General features: G+C 40.2%; 2 protein-coding genes across 7 annotated transcripts; both read right to left on the bottom strand.

Annotated features, from left to right (window-relative positions):
- Positions 1-1,217: 1,217 nt before the first annotated feature.
- On the bottom strand, positions 1,218-5,758 carry LOC108070544 (uncharacterized). 2 transcript variants are annotated; one of them, XM_070285994.1, is made up of 2 exons: positions 4,028-5,756; positions 3,819-3,962 (listed from the first exon to the last, which is right to left on the bottom strand). In XM_070285994.1, exons 1-2 carry the CDS (start codon positions 5,430-5,432, stop codon positions 3,928-3,930), a joined length of 1,440 nt encoding a protein of 479 aa, XP_070142095.1. In that variant the 5' UTR covers positions 5,433-5,756; the 3' UTR covers positions 3,819-3,927. The 2 variants fall into 2 exon arrangements, with proteins under 2 accessions (XP_017016559.1, XP_070142095.1); XM_017161070.2 differs by having other exon boundaries at positions 1,218-5,758.
- A 1,073-nt stretch (positions 5,759-6,831) lies between these two features.
- On the bottom strand, positions 6,832-17,592 carry Snmp2 (Sensory neuron membrane protein 2). 5 transcript variants are annotated; one of them, XM_017161072.3, is made up of 11 exons: positions 17,485-17,588; positions 16,494-16,779; positions 12,528-12,685; positions 12,313-12,460; positions 12,087-12,219; positions 11,250-11,302; positions 10,434-10,694; positions 9,930-10,362; positions 7,448-7,566; positions 7,256-7,381; positions 6,832-7,189 (listed from the first exon to the last, which is right to left on the bottom strand). In XM_017161072.3, exons 2-11 carry the CDS (start codon positions 16,602-16,604, stop codon positions 7,013-7,015), a joined length of 1,719 nt encoding a protein of 572 aa, XP_017016561.1. In that variant the 5' UTR covers positions 16,605-16,779; positions 17,485-17,588; the 3' UTR covers positions 6,832-7,012. The 5 variants fall into 5 exon arrangements, with proteins under 5 accessions (XP_017016561.1, XP_070141957.1, XP_070141958.1 ...); XM_070285856.1 differs by having other exon boundaries at positions 16,494-17,592; XM_070285857.1 differs by lacking the exon at positions 11,250-11,302 and having other exon boundaries at positions 6,833-7,189; positions 12,082-12,219; positions 16,494-17,592.
- Between the last annotated feature and the right edge of the window lie 2,350 nt (positions 17,593-19,942).

The raw sequence follows: 19,942 nt of genomic DNA, 5'->3' as shown, positions 1-19,942 counted from the left end.
TGCTTTAAAAGTGAATAATGCTAAAAATCCGGTAACTGGCCACACTGAAAAGGTGGATGCAACATCGATGGCAGCGATCGATAACTGCGCCACAAAAAGAAATCGAAACCATTTTTGATTTCCGGTTTAAAATGGTTGGTTTCAAATTATCCAACCGTTTTTCTGAAAATTACAATACTTGGTAAACGACAACAAAATAACAACTATATAAAATAGTTTTCTGTATAAATACTTGCGAGTGATTTTGTGTTCAAAATTAACGAAGTGACATCTTTCTATTTTCTTAATCATTTTATATTTATGTACATATTTGTTTGTTTTTTTAATATATACAATTTTAAAATTATTATATAATTAATTATAGATGCAAAAATGTTGGAAAACAGAGATTTTATTAATTTTCTGATCGATCCTTTGCTAGTTATTTTATATTCCTTTGCAACCTGACCTATGTGTTTACAAAGTATACCATCTTCGGTAAAATTGAATTATTGAAATGAATCAATAAATAAAAGATAGATAAACATTGCATGTTCGACTGAGCTATTGATTATGATAAAGAATATACATATATACTTTATAAGGTCGAAAATAATTTTATCGCAGCATTGCTAACTTCTTTCCTAAACTATACTAACCTGCAGAGTATAAAATCTTCATATGCCCAATGATAACCCAAACTAGTTATCAAATTTCAAGGGATAAAATTATCATTATTCTCCTGACGTCACATCAGGAGCTCTACAGACATTTACATTAGGAATGCAAAATTTTTAAGTGGCTGAAATAAAAGAATACTTTTCGGAAACCCAATTCGAATTCAAAACTCGTTATTTCTGCAGTTCTTTGGCCCGCTTTGTCTTTGTCGCGGTGCTCAGCATTTATGTTAACAAGAGTCGGTCGAAAACGGGTTAAGGAAAATTAATCAAAGCCCCTGCTTTAAGCCACGGTCGGAGCGCACTTGGCGACGTTTGGCACGTTGTCAGCTTGCTTGGCCAGCCGACCAGTTGGGTGTGTGTGTGTGTTTCTGAAATTGAATTAATTTTCGTACATTTTGCATTCGCATGAGTTTATTTTTATTTTATTATCTAAATCCTATTTATATGGCTTAAGATTAATAATGCATGAGTATTTTGCCATTATGATAAACTAGGAGTATTACATCGATCAATAACACATATTTACAAGTCTCGAAAATGTCACACTAATGGAAGGTCCTAATTCTTGTTCCAATTCAGGTAAACATCGAAGGCGCTTTTTGGCCTTACCGTTGTGGTTCTATTGTGGCCAAAATCGTAGGAAAGAACCGTTTTGGCTGCTGTTTTTATTTTGTTCTCCTGATATTTGGCATAGTATGGACTGCTCGTTGTGGTATTGCTTGGATTTGAGATTATTGTGCTGGTGGTTTTTGATTTTTGTGCGGGAGCTGTGGTGGTCTTGTCAAACTTGGCTTTGTATTTTTGGAAAAACGGATGATCAAAGGGATCTTTTGTGGTGACGCTCTTTTTCGTTGTTGGGGTCGAAGTGAATAGATATGGCCTTGGGGTGGTGCTTCCTTGACGAGTTGTGGGTACTGAGTAACGTGTGGGGGATCTTGTTGTTGCTGGCTGATAAGTTGTTGGTGTTCGACGAGTAGTTGTTGTTGAACGAATAGTTGGTGCTGGTCGTTTCGTGGTTTTATTTACTTCTATGTAATGATATGGAGATTTTGTTGTAGATCGAGGTGTGGTCTTGGTTGTGGAAATTGGGCGAGAGGTGGGTAAATAAACACCTGCATTACGGGTAGAATTCTTCGTTGTTGCAGTCGTGGAAATATAGCGATTAGTCGTAACTGGGCGTAGGGTTGTAATTGGTCTAGGAGTTGTAATTGGGCGAGTTGTGGGCTTGCTTATGGTTGTATAGCGAGTTGGAGTTGAAGGAGTTGTGTGTCTCGTTGTTGGTGAATATTGCCGGTGAGTTGAACTGTATCTTATTGTTGGGCGAGTTGTAGTTATGGGACGAGTGGTTGCACGCGTAGTTTGACGTGTGGTTGGACGAGTAGTTGGACGAGATGTAGGACGAGTAGTTGGACGAGTAGTCGGACGAGTAGTTGGACGAGTACTTGGACGAGTAGTTGGACGAGTAGTTGGACGAGTAGTTGGACGAGATGTAGATGTAGTTGGACGCACAGTTGTGCGAACACTTGGCCGAGTAGTTTTCCCAATTGTTGGATATATACTTGGCTTATTAGTTGTAATAATTCGATTAGGTGTGGGCTGTGCCGAGGCTTTCGTTGTGGCTGTGTAGCGGCTACCACTTCCCGTTATCGTGGGCTTAGTCGTCGTGGTTGTTTTTCCGACAGAAGTTTGCCATGACCATAACGGCAACTTAGTTGTTTTGGCCGTAGTTGAGACTGGTTTCTTTGTGGCTGCTGCTGTCAAGGGTCTCCCCGTGGTTGTTGTTACAGATGGCTTTGTAATACTTGTTGAACTTATGGGCTGCCTTGTACTTGACGTAGTCGGTGCTGCCGTAGATGTGGCCGTAAACTTAATCACCTCATTGCGGAAGCTGTCGCTGCTGACATAGGGTCTGTTGACCGTCTGAGGGGGCTTAGATGGGCTAGCGCTCGAGGGCTTTGGCTTGGGCTGGGGCTTGATGGGTGCTTGAGCCGGTACTATTGGTTTGCTAAGTAGACTTAGGAATGGATTCTGGGCATAGGAGAAACTGTCATGGGGCTTGGTCTCCTCGGCGGTGTGTGATGAGATGACAGAGTGTGGGATTGAGCCAGGGGCTTTTAGGAAGGGATTGTGATCGTAGCTGGGCTTTTGGGTGTAGGAAATGGCACTTGCTGGTGTGGGAGTAGCTTGAACTTTAACTAGATTGGGTGATGAAATCTTTTGACCCTGCAAGCTATTTAAAAAGGGGTTGGTGGCATAGAGTTTATTGCTGGGCGGCTCTTTGGGTGTTGAATTAATATTTGTAATTTTATTAGAAACTTTGGTGGGCGGCACATGACTTTGAGGAGCTTTAGCTGTTTGTAGATTCTGCAGGAATGGATTTCCCAAATAACCAGGACTAGCGGCAATCCTGTGCACTGGCTTCTCTGAATTTAATTGATGCGGCTTCACTTGAGGCTTTTCTCCATGTGGACTGATCTTATCCGCCTCTGCAATCTCATTTCCATCGAAGCAGTCGCTCAGCTGGGCCAAGCTCTGACCCCGGCAGTGTCCATTGTAAACGGTCCAGGCATTGAAGCCATCTCCTGAGAGACGAGTGTGCTCCTCATGGATTGTGCGTATGCACTGGACATCGTCGGAAATATCGGAATCCAGCAGGCGATCGCACTCGATATGGCAGGCCTTTCCACTTGTCTGGTCATGGGAGCACCAGTAAATATCGCTGATCTGGAATAGCCCGTGATCCTCGCTTCCATCTGAGTTGAGTCTGCCCACAGCTGCTGTATTGAACGAGGACTCGTGCTGGGCTATGCAAACCCAAGTGGGAATCTCTCGCATGGGTAACTTATGCTTATTGTACAGCTCCTTGGCCAGCTCACAACGATTGTAGATCTTTCCCTTGGGCTTCGGCGGAGCCTTCTTAACCAGCTCGTTGCCAGTTGCTGGCTTGATTCCTGCCTGCGTCACATCTTTGCCCTCAAAGCAGCTGGCTATGTCGGCTCGGGTTTTCTGTCTGCAGTGTCCATTGTAGACGGTCCAGGCTGTAAATCCGTCGCCCGAAATCCTGGTGTGCTCCTCGTGAATGGTTCGCACACACTTCACGTCATCCGAGATATCCGAGTCCAGCAGGCGATTGCAGTCAATGTGACAGCCCTTGCCGCCAGCTCCTTGGTCATGGGTGCACCAGTAGAGATCGCTGATCTGGAAGAGTCCGTGATCCGCACTCCCGTCTGCGTTCAAACGACCCACGGCTGCCGTATTGAACGAGGACTCATGCTCGGCGATGCACACCCAGGTGGCCAATTCCTGCATGGGAAACTTGTGTGAGAAATACAACTCTTGGGCTAATTCGCAGCGATTGTAAACTTTACCCGTGCGCGCTACTGTGTGTGCTGTGGTGTGATACTGTTGCTGATAGTGTGTCTGATAGTGTGCCTGATAGTGTGGCTGATACTGTGTTTGCTGCTTGTAATAAAAGGGATTGGCTGGGGTCTGACCCTTGAAGGCCACATTTATGGCATTGGGATGCTGCCTGGGGGGAGAGGGAGCAGCGGCAGTTACGGGAGCTACAGGAAGACGCGGCCGCAGGAAGGGATTCCCCTGATAGGCAGCCACATTGGCCACCTCACCTCGTTGGTGGTTCACTACTGTGGGAGCTGGTCGATAGTATTGATTCACGGCGGGCGCAGGACTCTGCTGCACCTGCACCTGTCCAAACTGATAGGCATAGCTGACCTTTGGCTTCACAGGACCTCCTCCGATGGCATTCGGATGATGATGATGAGCTGGCGGCTTGGCAAAGCAGGCAGCCACCTGCTCGTAGTGCTGATTGAGGCAGTTCCTCTTGTACACCGTCCAGGCGTTGAAGCCATCTCCAGAAATCTGGGTGTGCTCCTGGTGGATCCTCCTTATGCACTGCACATCATCAACTATGTTGGAGTCCAGAAACTGGTTGCAGGTGGCCTGACATCCTTTTCCTGGCCGCTGGTCATGGGTGCACCAGAAGAGATCGCTGATTTGAAAGAGTCCGTGATCTGCACTCCCATCGGCATTGAGGCGACCTACGGCCGCTGTGTTGAAGGAGGACTCATGCTGGGCTATGCACACCCAGGTGGGGATCTGCGGCATGGGCAGCTTATGCTGATAATACAGCTCCTGGGCCAGCTCACAGCGATTGTAGATTTTTCCCTGGACTTGCGTCTGAGGCACCTGATGGTAGCTATTCGCTGGCTGGTGATGATAGTAGTTCCCTGGCGCCTGTGCCACCTGATGGTAGCTGTTCACCTGAACCTGCTGGGGCTTCTGATAAGAAGCAGCCACCGAGAGTGCTGTGGAAACGCCAGCACATCCTGCCACATAGGAGGCCGCATCCTGGCGACAGTAGGCGCCATAGGCCTGCCAAGCAGTGAAGCCATCTCCGCTGATCCTCTGATGCTCCGCATAGATCTTCCTCACACACAGGACATCATCCGCTATGTCGTCGTCCCTCAGACTCGCACAGCTCAGACCACAACCCTTGCCCTGGCCCGGAGGCGAGCACCAGTAGACATCGCTGATCTGGAAGAGCCCATGCGATCCTCCGCCCAGACCCGTGCCGCCACCAAAGGCAGCCGTGTTTAGGTCACTCGAGTGCTGGGCAATGCACACCAAGGTGGCCACCTGGGCGGCAGGAAGTCCAAAGCGATGCTGCAGCGAATGGGCCAGCTCGCAGCGATCGAAGATCTTGGCCGAGGCCAGGAGCGGAAGCAGTAGTAGGATTACCTGCCAGCTCCACATCTTGCTCTGTTCTGACACTCCCGAGCCCGAAGCTTACACTCTTATATAGAACAAAGAGAGAGCACACTGAGAACACAGAACACAGAATAACTGGAGCAAGATCCTTAGGTCATTTAAAATTCAAATTTTTCAGCAGCCACTTTGAGCGCGTGTCGCTTTCAGCGATTTATATTCGCCGTTTTTTCGTGTGATTTTTTTTACAGCTGGACTGCGTGCGTTCGCGCGTTTCGTTGACGACTGAAATCTCCGGCGGTCGCATCTTCAGCCCAAAGTCAATTTGAATATGACGACGACGGCGACGACGACTGGACGGCCGAGCGAGACAAACTGGTTGCTGGGGGTCTCTGGGCTATTGTGGCTATTGCATAATTACGGCGGCTAAAAAAAAAAGGTTCTCCCCCTGCCACAGAACCCAAAAAATTAGAAGCGCGAATGGCCAGTAATCTGTTAAAAAAGAACATGTCGAATCGGCCATAAAAAATTGGCTAGAAAGTTCTGCATTTGCCGGGCCATTAGCTGCTCATTTGCCTGATGGAATTAATTTGAAATATTTATGGGACAGTCGCGGTTCCCCGACTCCCCCCAGCCGAGCGGTTTTCACGCGTTTTTAATCGCCTCGTAAGTCTCAATCAAGAAATCGACAGACGCGATTCGCGGCTGTCAATCAATCCGAGGCGGCCCCACCCCGCCACGACAGAGTGTCTCAATCCACATTGTAATGCAAACACCTTGGGTCGGCTTTGTTTACCGCCCGGGTGAAATATTTTGTTTGCATCTCTCGGACTTGGCCAATAGGTTAGTGATTTATTTTTGCCTTTAGTTTTTAGCCACCGTTGCCTAAGCATGAGATACAGCTTCGTGGATAGCCGATTTGATGCAATATAAACTGTGGTTTAATTGCCGCTTTTCGTGTGCAAATTGCTGGGCCGAAAAGCTGCTGCTGCTGATTGATTAATACCCGGGTTCCCTCATTAACTGGTCTTGAACTTGAGTCATTGCCAAAAAGACGGGAGGCGGTGGATGGACCAAGGCTTTAAGTATGCAAAGTGCTTTTTGTGGTTAGCATTGATTTTTGATTTAGAAGTCCAAAAGAAAGAAAAAACCTTAATGAAATGCGCAAGCAATTTTTTGTAGGAAACTTGACATTTTAGGCTTAGATATTTATTAGAATTTCCTAATTAAAGCCATGCGTTGGTCTGTAAATTCCTTTTCCCAGAATCATGGAGTCATAATTAAGCAGCATTTCGGAACTCTAAATGAATTCCTGAAATTTCTAGCATATTTTTTATTAAAAACACTCTAATCAAAGCCACAAGCAATTCCTTGAAACCCAAAAAATCATTAAGCTTCAAATTAAAACAACTTTTTTTTTCGTATGTAGTAGTTTTTCTTGTTTTTTTTTTGTTTCTTTTAGTAAACGCTAAATCACAATACAATAGAATCACATTTAAAAAATAAATTATATACAAATTCGTAGACAAAAACTGCGTGTGTGTGTTACATCCATAATTATCATAATAATATAACAAATACATTTATACAAAGCACTCTATAACAAATACACATCTATTGATAATATCTTACTTTACAGGGGGCTCCTCGACACGCCCCCTTTGATAGATATAGTACAGCAGACTTAAAACTGCCACGGCTAAGCCACCGCACAAGGTCCCCCAGTGGACGATATTGAGGGTTTTCAAGGAGTTGATCAACTTTTTCTTGAAGAAGGCCACCATTTCGCTGTTAAGTTGAATGCCCTGCATAGACAGGAGATATATTTAGAATTTAAAATTACAATTAATTAAGGATTAAATATAACTAACCTCCTCCACCCAGATGGCTGGCATCAGCACTGTGGGTAGGTTCTCTGTGATGGTTATACGATTTATGCTTTTGAGGAACATATTGAACTGAACCCGCTTGCCGCCTTGCAAAGGCGTGCCCGTCAGCTAATAACCCAAAATTATTTTCATTAAAAAACCTTCATTAAAATATAGCTATACTATATAACTTACCGACTGCACATCGACAAAAGTCTGATGCTTTTTGGCATCTGGCTTCAGGCCTCGTATCATTTTTCGGTACTCATTCGAGGCGCCCAGCATGTGAGGCAATGTCAAAATCACAGGGGCATCTATATCGAGATGACAATAAATGTATAGCTATATTAAAGACACATTAAATAAGGGGCTTCCTCATTAGCATAACCAGCTCCTTGCATTCCAGTTTAATTATTCTGTTTACATTGCTAAAAAAAATTCCAAAAAAAACAGAAAGAAAGAAACTGAATGCTGTGACCTTAGCTGGCTGTCGCTACTTACATTTAATTTAATTAAATTAATTGGAAAATATTAAACAAAAAGTCAGCCAAGTTGCGGAAGCTTCCTAAGCCTTCGTCACGTTTTCGCAGAACAACATTTATTTATTTATTTACTTAACTACTTGTGATGGCTTTGATGGGCGGCTGAACCAATTTGTAAGAATTTCCTCATCAGAGCCGGACAAAATATTTCAAATGCTCATTACTGAAACTGTTAACTCACGTTTCGACAATTAAACAAAAAGAGTATGACGAAAAGGAGGCATCGCCAAAAGAATCTCAAGATTGAAACGTGCGCGATCGGCAAACACCCAAACGAAAAAGTGTAGAAAAAAAAATATTATAATAAAAATCCAAGTTAATGCTTCAATTTGTAGAGCGTTCACAGCACTCGAGAACATCATAATGAAGAGCGGCTCATTATATCCCCTAGTTGAAGACAACACTTTTGATTTCAAATGCGCAATGCCCCCGGGGGAACTCTCAGCTTAGAATGCGAAGCAAAACGTTTTTGTTCCCCCGAACTCGAGTGTTAATTAAGAAATTAAACAATCGAAGAAGATCGAAGCCAGCCCACACACAATCGGAATCCGAATCTGACTCTTAATCAAAGTCCCAACGAAAAGCGATTGCAATTTGTCAGATATCTGGAAATCTTCCATTTAAAATTCGGCGATTTTTATATCATTCAAGTTCTAGTTTATGGCTGCCAGCACTTAATTAAACGTTGATTAGCTGCGACTCTTGATGCCTTCGGTTTGCACTTCTGCCAAGTGAGAGAATTTGCATGAAAAACACATTTAAATACAAACTAGAACTGGCACCATGATTACCAGTTGATTTATAAGTGCCTGCCTTATAATTACTGAGGTAATCGACCACGACCCGATGACAGAGACGAGGGTTTTAAGGTGTCTTTTGGGGTAGTTCGCCTCTTCGCTTGAATGTCCGGTTAATCGCCATAAAACAAACACAGCATAAAGAGGCTCATTTGCATAACAAAATACACACAAGAAAAAATGTCAAAAAATTATTCCAAATATTTCCGGTTTGCATGCCGATTTGATCACTAAAATTCTACAATATTGAAAGTTCATTGTTTGTTTGTCTCGTCTGTATTATTTTTAGTCGTGACCATATGGTAGCTATAGTATAGCATTGCCCCAATTAATGATAAAGTTTATATTGAATTGATCAAACCATCGTTAATATTTGAGTTAAGTGTCCACAAAATCACAAAATAACAAACAAACTGTCAAATACCTAAACTATCGGCATAAATAAAATGCTAATTAAATTAAATCAGTATTATTCCGGCCAAAAACAAAATGGAGATGAAGGTTTGGCCATCGTCGAATATAATTATCAATACTCTAACCAAACTTCAACGAAACGAACGCCCAGGGGCGTTTGAAGAATTGGAGTTATGGGAAGCAAGTATAGTTGATTTCTTTATATTTTTGAGATTCATTCATGTAATAGGAATCCCCCTAAATAGCAGAAATTAAATCTCATGCTCTCTAGTTTGCTACTTCTAATCTTTTATATTTCTTTTAAATACGTATTTTAAAAAAGGGAGTCTAGTATATAGAAAATTGTACTTTTCAATTTCCAATTATATTTAAGGCTTCTTTAGTTTAGAAAATCTAAGTTTCTGGCTGCCAGTCTTAGCTAATATACTTTTCCTTACTTTACTCTAAATATAAATACCGCCACACAGAAGTCTTTGATCTACTAAATTTATGGTAATTCATTTGAAATGCTAATTTGGTTAATACTGTGAAATAACATGAGGAACTAAAGATAAGCGGAAGATAACATAACTGAAGTATAAATATTTTCCGAATGTTTTGTCAGGTGTTAAGCTGGTTAAATGTAAAGTATTTAACATTTAGATGTGATAGATACATTTATAAAGTGGAAAACAATGGCGGAAAATTAGAGATAAACATCTGTCAGGTATTTAAGAAGTTTATATTATAGTTTAAGTGGGTTTAAAAGAAATAAATAAATTATTTCCTGGAAATTTTAGTAAATATTTCCAATTGAATCCAATTGAAATCACTTGAGTTTTAAAGAGCTCTAAAAATATTGCAGAAATATGTTTTTTAGACACCACTCCTAAATGGAGTTTTACTTTCCTTCCTATATTTGTATACTTCTATATCTCAACTCACCCAAACATGTGGTCAAATCCAATGCCCCTGCATATAGACATCCATTTTTGCGCTTGATCACATTCGCCAGCTTGTCCACACAGAAGCATTCGTTATCGTGTTCGGGTCCAATATCGTTTATAAAATTCTCGCCAATAGAGTACCTATAGCCAGGTATACCCTGATACTGGATATCCGATTGGTAGAACAGCTGCACCGATCTGCAGATATCCGCGCTAAAGATATACATGGAATCCCCTCGTTGACGGAAGGGTGGATAGGCAGAGGCATCTGTTCCATTGATCTGGTTGCACACAGAAGTCTCTCCCTCCGTGCTGGCATTGAGCCAAACCTGCAGGTTGTGCGAGTCGTCTAGCTTCTGGATCTCCAGGACCCTCATGGCATCGCCCTTGCCAGTGTGAACCTCGTAGACATCGTGACCAGAGCCATTTTTCTGGAGGAAAAAGATTACATTATTTAATACATTTTTGTAGTTTTTAAGATTTCTTTTATTATTGTACTTACATGTCCGAAGAAGGAAAAGGCCAGGCTGCCATCGCTTTGCTCTCGAATGGTCTTGGAGCCACTCTCCTTGATCTGATTGCAAATGGCCTTGGCTATGCCTTGGGGATTTATGCAGAAGCGCACGCCATCGAACAGATATTCCCTCACTGAAGTCTGGACAAACATGGAGCGGGGATCATTGAAGACAGCCTTCAAATTGGCATTCAAGTGGACCAAAAGCAAAGCCAAACCAGGATCATTCTCGGAGATTTGCAGGACAGACTGTAACAAAGGGAAAAATGTGGAGAATCGGGCAACGTTAATTGAGGAAGATACAGCCAGTTAGGTCTGAAGCCAGTAGAAAAGTCAAAGTATTTAAATAGTTAAAAGCATTAGCAGCAGGCGGAGCAGTTAGCCATAAATTAGTAGCAAAGCGCAAGCTCAATTTTGTTATTATTAATTATGTTTTTGCGTTTGATGTGTATCCGAGAAGTATGTGTGAAAATTGATGTTTCCAATCATTCGGTTTTCAGCTGCCGTTTCCATTGATTTCTCCTCGCCAGTGTCAGTTCGACTCGACAATTTATCAAAATATTTACATAGACGGAGAGAAGTCAGTTTCAACGAGCCACAGGCCCAAGGTGAATGCCAATCAAAAATTTTGCTGTTCTACAAGCAAACACTCTAGCGTCTGTCTGATGTGGATGATCTTGACTTTGGCAGTTTGAAGTTGAAGATTTCTGAAGTTCTGAGTTGAAGCTGCGCCGAATTGCAATCAATGATTATAATTAAACAGTTGCAAAGCTGTCAGCGGAGTAGGGAGGCTATTTAACTTACTTTGACACCATCGATAAGGCTGATCATGATGCCCTCCACCCAGCTGATGGGCGCTATAAGTTTTGGGGGTCGTTAAATTGGATTTATTAATTATACGGAATCGTTGATAACTCATTCAACAGAAATCTTATATGGTGTTAAGAGATGCCAGTTTTTGAGGGGAAAATAATTTATTACTTGGGTTTTATCTTGCATATTGATATACAAACATGTTTTCTTGCATTGAAAGGTCTCTATAACTAATCGTTGTTGTCATTTATACCAGTAAATATATAAATATCAGTCTTTGAAATCATTAAAATCAATAATTTGATAATTTTACTTGATTTTAAAACATTTTAATTATTATTTTTCGAAACCCCTTACGTTAACTGAATTTAAAAACTCTTCCCTTCCAATTCTTGACCTAACTTAATCCCAGAAAAATTGTGCTGCCTGAATCGTTGGCAATAAATCAGCAATAAAAAATATCATCAACTTAATTGCTTATAAACACCCTATCCAAAAGATACAAGCAATGACGCACCTCTGGGGTAAAATCATAATTAATAAACAATAAAGGGTAACCCGGCCGAAATAAAAGGAATAATAATAAATTGGTTGAAACCGCTGGCCCAAAAAGCAGAACAAAGACAAACAGAGCTTTGTTTGTTCCATCGGAAAATCGTAAAAAGCCATTACCATTAAGTTAAATCTACCAAGGCATGCCAGTGAGTAAATCTTTGCACAGACAAAGCCGATGCAATAGAGATACAGATAAAGATACTATTACAGATAGACCGTCACCGATTCGGGGGCTACTCTCCATTAAATTAGTAGTGGATAAAATTACTTTACGTTTCCCTCGAATACGTTCCATCAATCGTTTAAGGACTCGCACGCCAGGAGTTTGATTCAATCGGGAGTTAAGCCGATTGGCAAAACCCTGAAATATATCTGTGATTTCTCTTTCGAATACTTGTAAGAAGGCCTGTAAATTGATTATTGAAATGGTTTAGATCGATCTTTTTCAAAACTTATAGCAATTTATATATGTTTTTGTTTACTCTAAGTTCTTACTCACATTCATGTGCATGTTGAGGGCCACTATGCGATCGTCTTGGGTGTAGGGAGCGGAGGCATCTGCATCAAAGTCAAAGTGCACATTTTGTACATAGGAGATTTTAGAGCCATCCCTGGAGAAATGCTTCACTTTCTTCTGCCTGAACTGCCTGTGGTTATTTTAAAATTTTATTAAATATATTTTTTTGATATTAGAGATTGTTTATTTGGACTTACTTGTAAACGTAGGGTCCTATTTCTTCGACTATGGGTATGGCACCTTGTTGTATCCTATCCGGATTGGTCACATTGAATATGTAGACTTTGAAGTTCAAAGGCTGAGGCAGATTCACAAAGCGTTTATATTGTTCCGATCCATCGGCTATGATAACGCTCTGAGGATAGAATAATATAAGAAATTAATAATTCAATCAAATCTTCTGTGCAACTACTTTTAATAAAATAAATACGTAAGAATAAATATTCTTTTAATTTTTACAAACGTATTTAAACCTTCTTAACCTCGACTTAAGTCATTTTCAATATACTTAATCCCCTAAGCCGACTGCCTGACTAATTCTAATTGATTTAATAAGAGTTTATGTATTTTTTATAATGCTCCACTTCAACAGCTTGCAACAGGTTTAGGGCTTTTATTTAGTTGTCAGCGCCCTATGCTAAATTATAATTATCTTTATCGAACCACACTTTAAGGTTGTTTATCACACGACTCAGTCACATATTTATGACATTTAATGACGCCGTGGAGGTAATAAAAATCAAATCAAAAATATCAAACAGAGCTTAATCTAAACCAGTTTTCGTTTAAAGAAAATATTGAACTTCTATTGTTTTTTTCCGCACCAATTATAATTGATAATTATCAACAGACTGCTGAGATCAATGACCAACAGAAATATTTGCATTGATTTAAAATTTTATCAAAACAAATATATTAATTCAGTTGTGATTCTGTGTCTTGCCCCCCAAAATAAAATCTCCAGTTAACCTTCCATTTCTAATTTTTACAACTCATTAGCCAGACAAAATATTTACGAGTACGATTCACAGAGATAAATAAATTGGCAAAACATAAAAAGGCCCACCGAAAGGCATAAATAAAGGCAGAAAACAAGTTCAAAACATGACCAGCAGTATAATTTTACGGTCTGGCCCCTCGCACTTGATACAATTGAAGAATTGTCAAAAAAAAAAATAAACACACACAAATCTGGGTATATAGTTTTGTATGACTAAGGCAGATTTCAAGGTCAATGCACACGCGGCTCAGCATATCGAAGAGCATACAAAACGTTTGATTAACCTCAAGAGCCCAAGAGAGGCTTCGACGGTGGCGACTGACAATGGCCCGATATTCATTCAGAAAGAAATACGAATAATTGTTGCGAAATAGAGCGGTTTTTTGGCAAAGCGACAAGCCCGAAGCCCAGCCTGAACGTGTACACAATTTGAATGTTGCGGCGGCTTGAAATTTGGTCAAGAATGTGATGGGTCAAAGGGGCGTATGCGTAACAATCTAGGCTAAATAGGGGGGATGATTATGAAAAAGATAGCCATGTAGTCATAAGTCATACCATAAGTCATAGATATTAGTAACAAATCTTCCTTAGAATTGTGGTAAATAAATCTCTAATAATAAATACCTAAAATAAAGTCTTAGAGTGTGGCTTTTGCCTCTGGTTGGCATTGCTTTCGGGCCAAATTGCATAACCACATTGATTGACCATCGAATCAACTTCAATTGCTTTGAATTTCAATTTCAATTCATGGCGCGTTCGCTCCTCCGACTTTTGTCTTTTTTTTTTTGGCGCCTGCATTTGAATTCCAAATAGAAATGGTTTATGTGCAAGGGACGGGACCACCTTCAAGTTGAAGGCCCCACCACTTCGAGGGTCGGGTCTGCAGACCATTCTAGATCCGATCTCAAAATGCGAACACACACGGAAGTTCATTGCTAACTATATGGCTCGTAAAAAGAGTCTTTTTCGGTTTTGGTTTTGCGGCTGAGTTATGGGTGGCAAACAAAGTTCCAGGGGCAAGCCAAAAAGCCACAAAAAAAAAAGGGCTATTAACTAAACTTGGCTACAACAATTAAAAAAGAGCAAACACGGCCGCAACAAAAAGATTAGAGTTTCTGTTTGCATTCTAATTACAATAAAAAACCACAGACGCGGTTCAAAGTCAACTCAAGTACTTCTAGTTGCCTTGGCAATGAGCACCGAAGATGTCACGCCCGATTCAGTGAGCGTGTGCCTAGCGATGGGAGCGTTATTCTCTAGGCTGCAGCGTGACTTGGTGGAAACTGCCCAAAGCTAGGTACTACTACTATTACCTCGAAGTTTAAGTGCCGAAAAAGAATCAAGTTTTGGGCTTAATTTGGAGCCAAGGATTGCAGGCGGCACTGAGCTGAGTGAATTTTGGGATTTGATGTTTTTTAAACAAGGTAATGTATGTTTATTTAAACTTTGTTTATTTATTTATAATAAAAGGTGTATTTAATATAATCTTCTTAGAGGTTTTAGGGAATTTTTAATATTTTTTGGTAGCTATAAAATTTATTTTTAAAGCCAAAACAAATCAAAACTGTTGACAAGTTCTCATATATTTCCAAAGTTCAAAAATATATAATTTATATATCATACCATAATTTTTGTACATCTACCCTGAATTCAATTTAATTAAAATTTATATAGCTCTCAGTCTTAGTCTCACAACCGTTAAATAAAATATGATGGGATCAAGCTTGGCATGCTCTTCCTTAACCTTTGTCCCCTCATTGTAGTTTCGCAGGCCCAATGTCACGCATTTCAACTGGGTCGTAAATAAAATGCGTCGAAGGACAAGAACATGCATCGTAATTCAAGTATTTGCTTTTGGCTCTAATGGCTTGGAAAACCCAATAATAATAAAGTGCATTTGTCTAGCAAATTAATTCGCATTGCTCATGGCATTTCAATTGCATTTGCATTTGGCATTCGTTGGAAGCGTGACCCAAGGGAGCGATTGTGTTTTCGCTTTCGAGCCTCTGGGACAACATCTATGTAATTAGTTCATGTCATATTGGGATATTATATATATATATAATAGAATATACGATATGCGATGCTATTGCATTTGTTTGAACAGCAATTACACTTGTTACAGAGCGCGGAAAGCAATGGTTTGGGGTCTGACAGCTGCCCTGCGATGTCATTACGGATAAGGTGGATAATGTCGGGTTGTCGTGACACACCCACACTCTATATAGTAACTATAGTTTATAGATCTGTATATTACGATTCTGTAGGCCCTTGAATAACCCTGGCGGAGAGGTAAAGGGTCAGCCACATCAGGTAATTAAGGAAATTATAAAGAAAACCACTTAATTATGCAGATTTTCATTTCAAGCAAACCTGCTTTTCATTCTATTATTTAAGTGAGGTAGCTAAACTACCACTTTAATTACTTCTGATTCATTACGTTGTACTCTGAACTTTCTTTGACTCATCATGACTCTGGCTAACTTTAATTCTATTTACCTTTTCGCTTTGCCACTTTTTTTCAGTCAGCAAATAGTCAACAATAGAATCATTTTTTTGCCCCTTTGTTTGCTCAGTGAGAGAAAATATCTGTGCGTACCTGGGAATCTAAATATTTGAGTACACGAAACTTTGACAAGTTTCTAATGAAAGGTGAGTTTTGTGAGCTTAAAAAAAGAGTCATATGTAAAGATGAGGGGTTTAGGAGAATAGTTAAAAACTGTTTAGGGATTTTGAACAATAAATAAAGAACTATGAGTCATAGGAAAATAATAATCTGTGTATTAACAGAAAAAAATATATATCTTTTGGTTAAAAAAATATATTATTGCTTATAGAAATGGTTGATTCTTAATTCAGAATATGATTAAATCTTGTAATATTTATTATTAACTTATAGTTTCTTGGCTGGCACGCTACAATTACCTAATCTATGCTTTTAAATATTATAAAAAATAATAAAAAGGCTCTCTTAACTTGAAAACATTCAAAGATATTTATAAATATTTCCTTGTTGACTAAAATTACATATTTTTATTTACTTTCCCCCCGCTATATTGCATTGCAGACAACCTGGCAGTGGTATTCGGAACAAGGCCTTTGTGTGTTGATTTGAAAATCTTGCAATTTCGTATGATTCCACTTGACCCAACCACTCACTCACCTGTTCCACCTTCTTGTGCACCATGCTGGGAAAGAGAACCCAGCCGCAGTAGCCGCCCAAGGCGGACACACAGACGCCCAGGGCGCTGACGATGAGGGACCAGTGAAGCATCTTCTCGGAGATCGAAGGGATTGGAATCTACCAAGACGAGATGAGACCCATTTATCGGGTTCCTCTCTCTCTTCTATCGGCCCCAAAACGCCGGCAACAGGTATATAGTATTTGATTTTATTTTGATGTATATTTTTTACGTTTCTTTTTCGATCAAGCGGAGCTTTGGCCTGACCTACGTCAAGAGAGAGAGAGAGCCGCTCGGCTCGGTTTATGTTTTTTTAGGTGTCGATCTCGTTGTTGGGTGCCGAAACAAAGCGCACTATTTATACGATACCCGTTTTTTTCGGTGGGGGCTTTTATATTTGTGTGTTTGTTATATATAATTTTGAAATAAACAAGTTGCCGAATGCGATGCGACGCCGTCTTTTACTATATCTTATTATGTCCCTTATAGTAGGAGCCACAGCTTTACACGCGTATATGTGCAAGTTGAAAAAATATGAAAACGGGTTTTGGCCGCTGGCTTGTGTTGCAGTGAAAGCTTTTTTCTGCCATCAGCTGGTATAATTAAAATATTTTTGTTAATTTGTTATTTGGCTCTTTGCTTAATTGGGTCGAGTCACAAATTCACACGCGTCCGAAAAGGAATAGCTTTTTCGCTCTTCTCCATTGAGGCTCCACCGCCCAAATGACACCTGATGGTTAATTGTGCTGCATATTTATTCGATTCTCGGTTAGCGTAAGCCAACTTGGCCGGGATATAGTCGTGGCCTAATAGTGGGTGGCTTTCCCGTGGCGATTAAATCAGAGGTGCACATTCAAATTAATGGCGGCACGCGAACGAGCGGGGGGGAAAATGGGGGAAAACTTCCGGCGCAAAGCGGGTGAAGTGAATCAGCAGAATTAAATAAAATAAAAACACGAATTTCCAGCGTACTTGAGTAATTGAGTTGTAATTGCAATTTTATGGGGGACTCCGTTTTGTATTTTTCCGCGACCACCGGAGATCTTTTCAGTGAGCAACGACGCACCGCTCTGAACAACCGCTGACGACTGGCGGCAGGGTTCAGGCCAAGCTGCGATGACAATGCTGTGACTTATGGCTTTCGGCAGTCACTATGTAGGTTGTAGTTGTAGTTGTCAGTCTTGGCCAAAAGCCCTAAGCCACCGCCGATCGCCACTGAGAGCGGCCGAAGAGCGCATGCGCAACGCTCGCTGAGCTTGTAGAGGGCTTTTTTTTTAGCGTTTTCAGTTAGTTAGTTGCTCGACTTTTTTCTCTGCTTTTGTAATATTTCCTTACATCTTTATATTTCACTTAAATTATGGATGAACTCATTAGCAAATTAGTGCAAGTTTGCAAGTTTTTTGTCTTGCCACTTTTTCGCTAAATTTGTTTTGGCCAAATTGGTGGCTCCATTTGGTTAGAGAGTGGGGGAGGTGGCAATGATGACCCTGGAGAGGGTTCCTATTAATTTCCCGGCCTTATCTGGCATCGAATAGTGCTAATGATACACTCTGTTTAATTGCTGGAAATCGGTTATAGATTTACATTAGGGTCATAAATGAGCAGCCTTTGATTGCTTGGGGAGGTCTCAAAAGGGTAAAGCCATTATGGCTAATATTCCATTTTATAAAGAAGCTATCCGTCGACTCATTTTGACAGGAATAAGGGTATTTAAATGTCAAGGTGGGAGATGTTTTTTAAAAAAGTAGTGAGAAAAGATTAAATACATTTAAATATTAATAAAACTTGAATAGTTTCTGTTAAAATTGTTTTTTTTTAGTCTATAATTAATTCTTTATTTAAAATAAATATAGAAAAAATATGTCATAAGAAATTAGATCTTTAATCGAGTCCTTGTTTTATGTTCCTTATTCTTTCCTTATAATGACAATTAGTAATTTCTAAAGAGAGACTGATTTTATTTATACAAAAAATTACACTAAATATTTATCCCTATTTACTAAATTTCCCCTAAATAATACAACCCCCTTTCCCACTTAAATCTCTTCAAAAATAAATTTTCTCTCTTCCCAAAACATTTACCTCCCAAAACCACTCTTCAAGTGTCTCTTTAAAGCCTCTCTTTTTTGTCTTGGCTGAAGCTCGCGTGGGTGCAATTCCCTTACCTGCGGCTGCCACTATTTTTTTTTTGGGCAAACGCATTAACAGGTTTTTTGGAGTCTTCTGTGCGTGCCGTGAAATTTATATGTAAAAACTTGTAAGACAACGGCAACGAAAACAAAAACAATAGCGATTGGATCGAGCTGCGGGTGAAGCTTTTGTTGAACTTGACACGATTGTTGTCCATTCAGTTTTCGATGGTCTGTTTTTTGTTGCTGTCGTTCTTCGCATAAATTGCCTTTCGTTGCGGATATTTTCAGGCGCTTTTGTTGTCTCGAATATTGTGCAAAAAATGTAAAGCTTTAAACAAACACAACAAAAAATAAATATGTAAAGACTTTAAGTGTTTGAATTATAGAAAAGAAGAGTTGAGAGTATTCCAGAAATTAATTGGGAATATTGTTTACTGAACCAGTTTTTTAATCACAGATTCAAATACTTGTCCTATATTTCCCCCATTTATCACTTAAGCAAAGACATTTACTCTCCTTACCCCAATTATGCATTTAAATACCTGTAACACTTTTCCCCAAACTAAAACGATTCCGTTGCCAATTTCTTTGCTTGCCATGCGACTCGACACTCATTTCAATTTCTTTGCTACATTTCTCTTAATTATTTTGTAGTGCGATCCACATTTAGCCTAGTTTTTCAAGAAGTCTCCCCAACTCGGGGGAACCCGCTAGGGACTCGCTCTCCATTTGCGTGCAGCATGTGGATATAGTAATTTAAATATTTATTGCATTTTTTTGCATTTGCAGGCAACACTTGAGGCACAAACAACCCACCCTGCCGGCCCGAAACTCTTGCCTTTGTCTGACCTCAAAATTAAATTCAAATCTCGGGCAAATGGCAAGACTTGGCAGAAAGGCTGTTTTGTTTCTTTGTATACCCTGACGGGTTATTAGAATTCTAGGCAGAAGTTAAACACTAAAGAAGAGTAGTTTTTTGATTTTTGAGAATAAATTCACGAAAGATTAGGTTTACGTTTTTATTCAAGTGATCTCAGCTTAAGACTAAATTCTTGTGACAAAAATATTTCTTGTGCTGCCCTTTATTTCCAAAGAGATCGCCCTCTTGGGACATTGGTTGTACATAAGTTTGGAAGCGAGATTGCCTGCTTGGGATATTGTTTGTATACAATAATTTGATAGTATGAGTGCCACTCATAGAATGGTATGTAGTGATTCTAATAATTGTTTATGTTATCGAAGAGCGACATCGCCTGCTCTGGATGTGGATTTCTTACATTGGTTCAGCGTTGGATCGC

The sequence above is a fragment of the Drosophila kikkawai genome, chromosome 3L, assembly GCF_030179895.1.
Source record: "Drosophila kikkawai strain 14028-0561.14 chromosome 3L, DkikHiC1v2, whole genome shotgun sequence".
Lineage (NCBI taxonomy): Eukaryota > Metazoa > Arthropoda > Insecta > Diptera > Drosophilidae > Drosophila > Drosophila kikkawai.
Note: the sequence above shows the minus strand (reverse complement) of the source record. Positions and strands in the feature narration are given on the sequence as shown.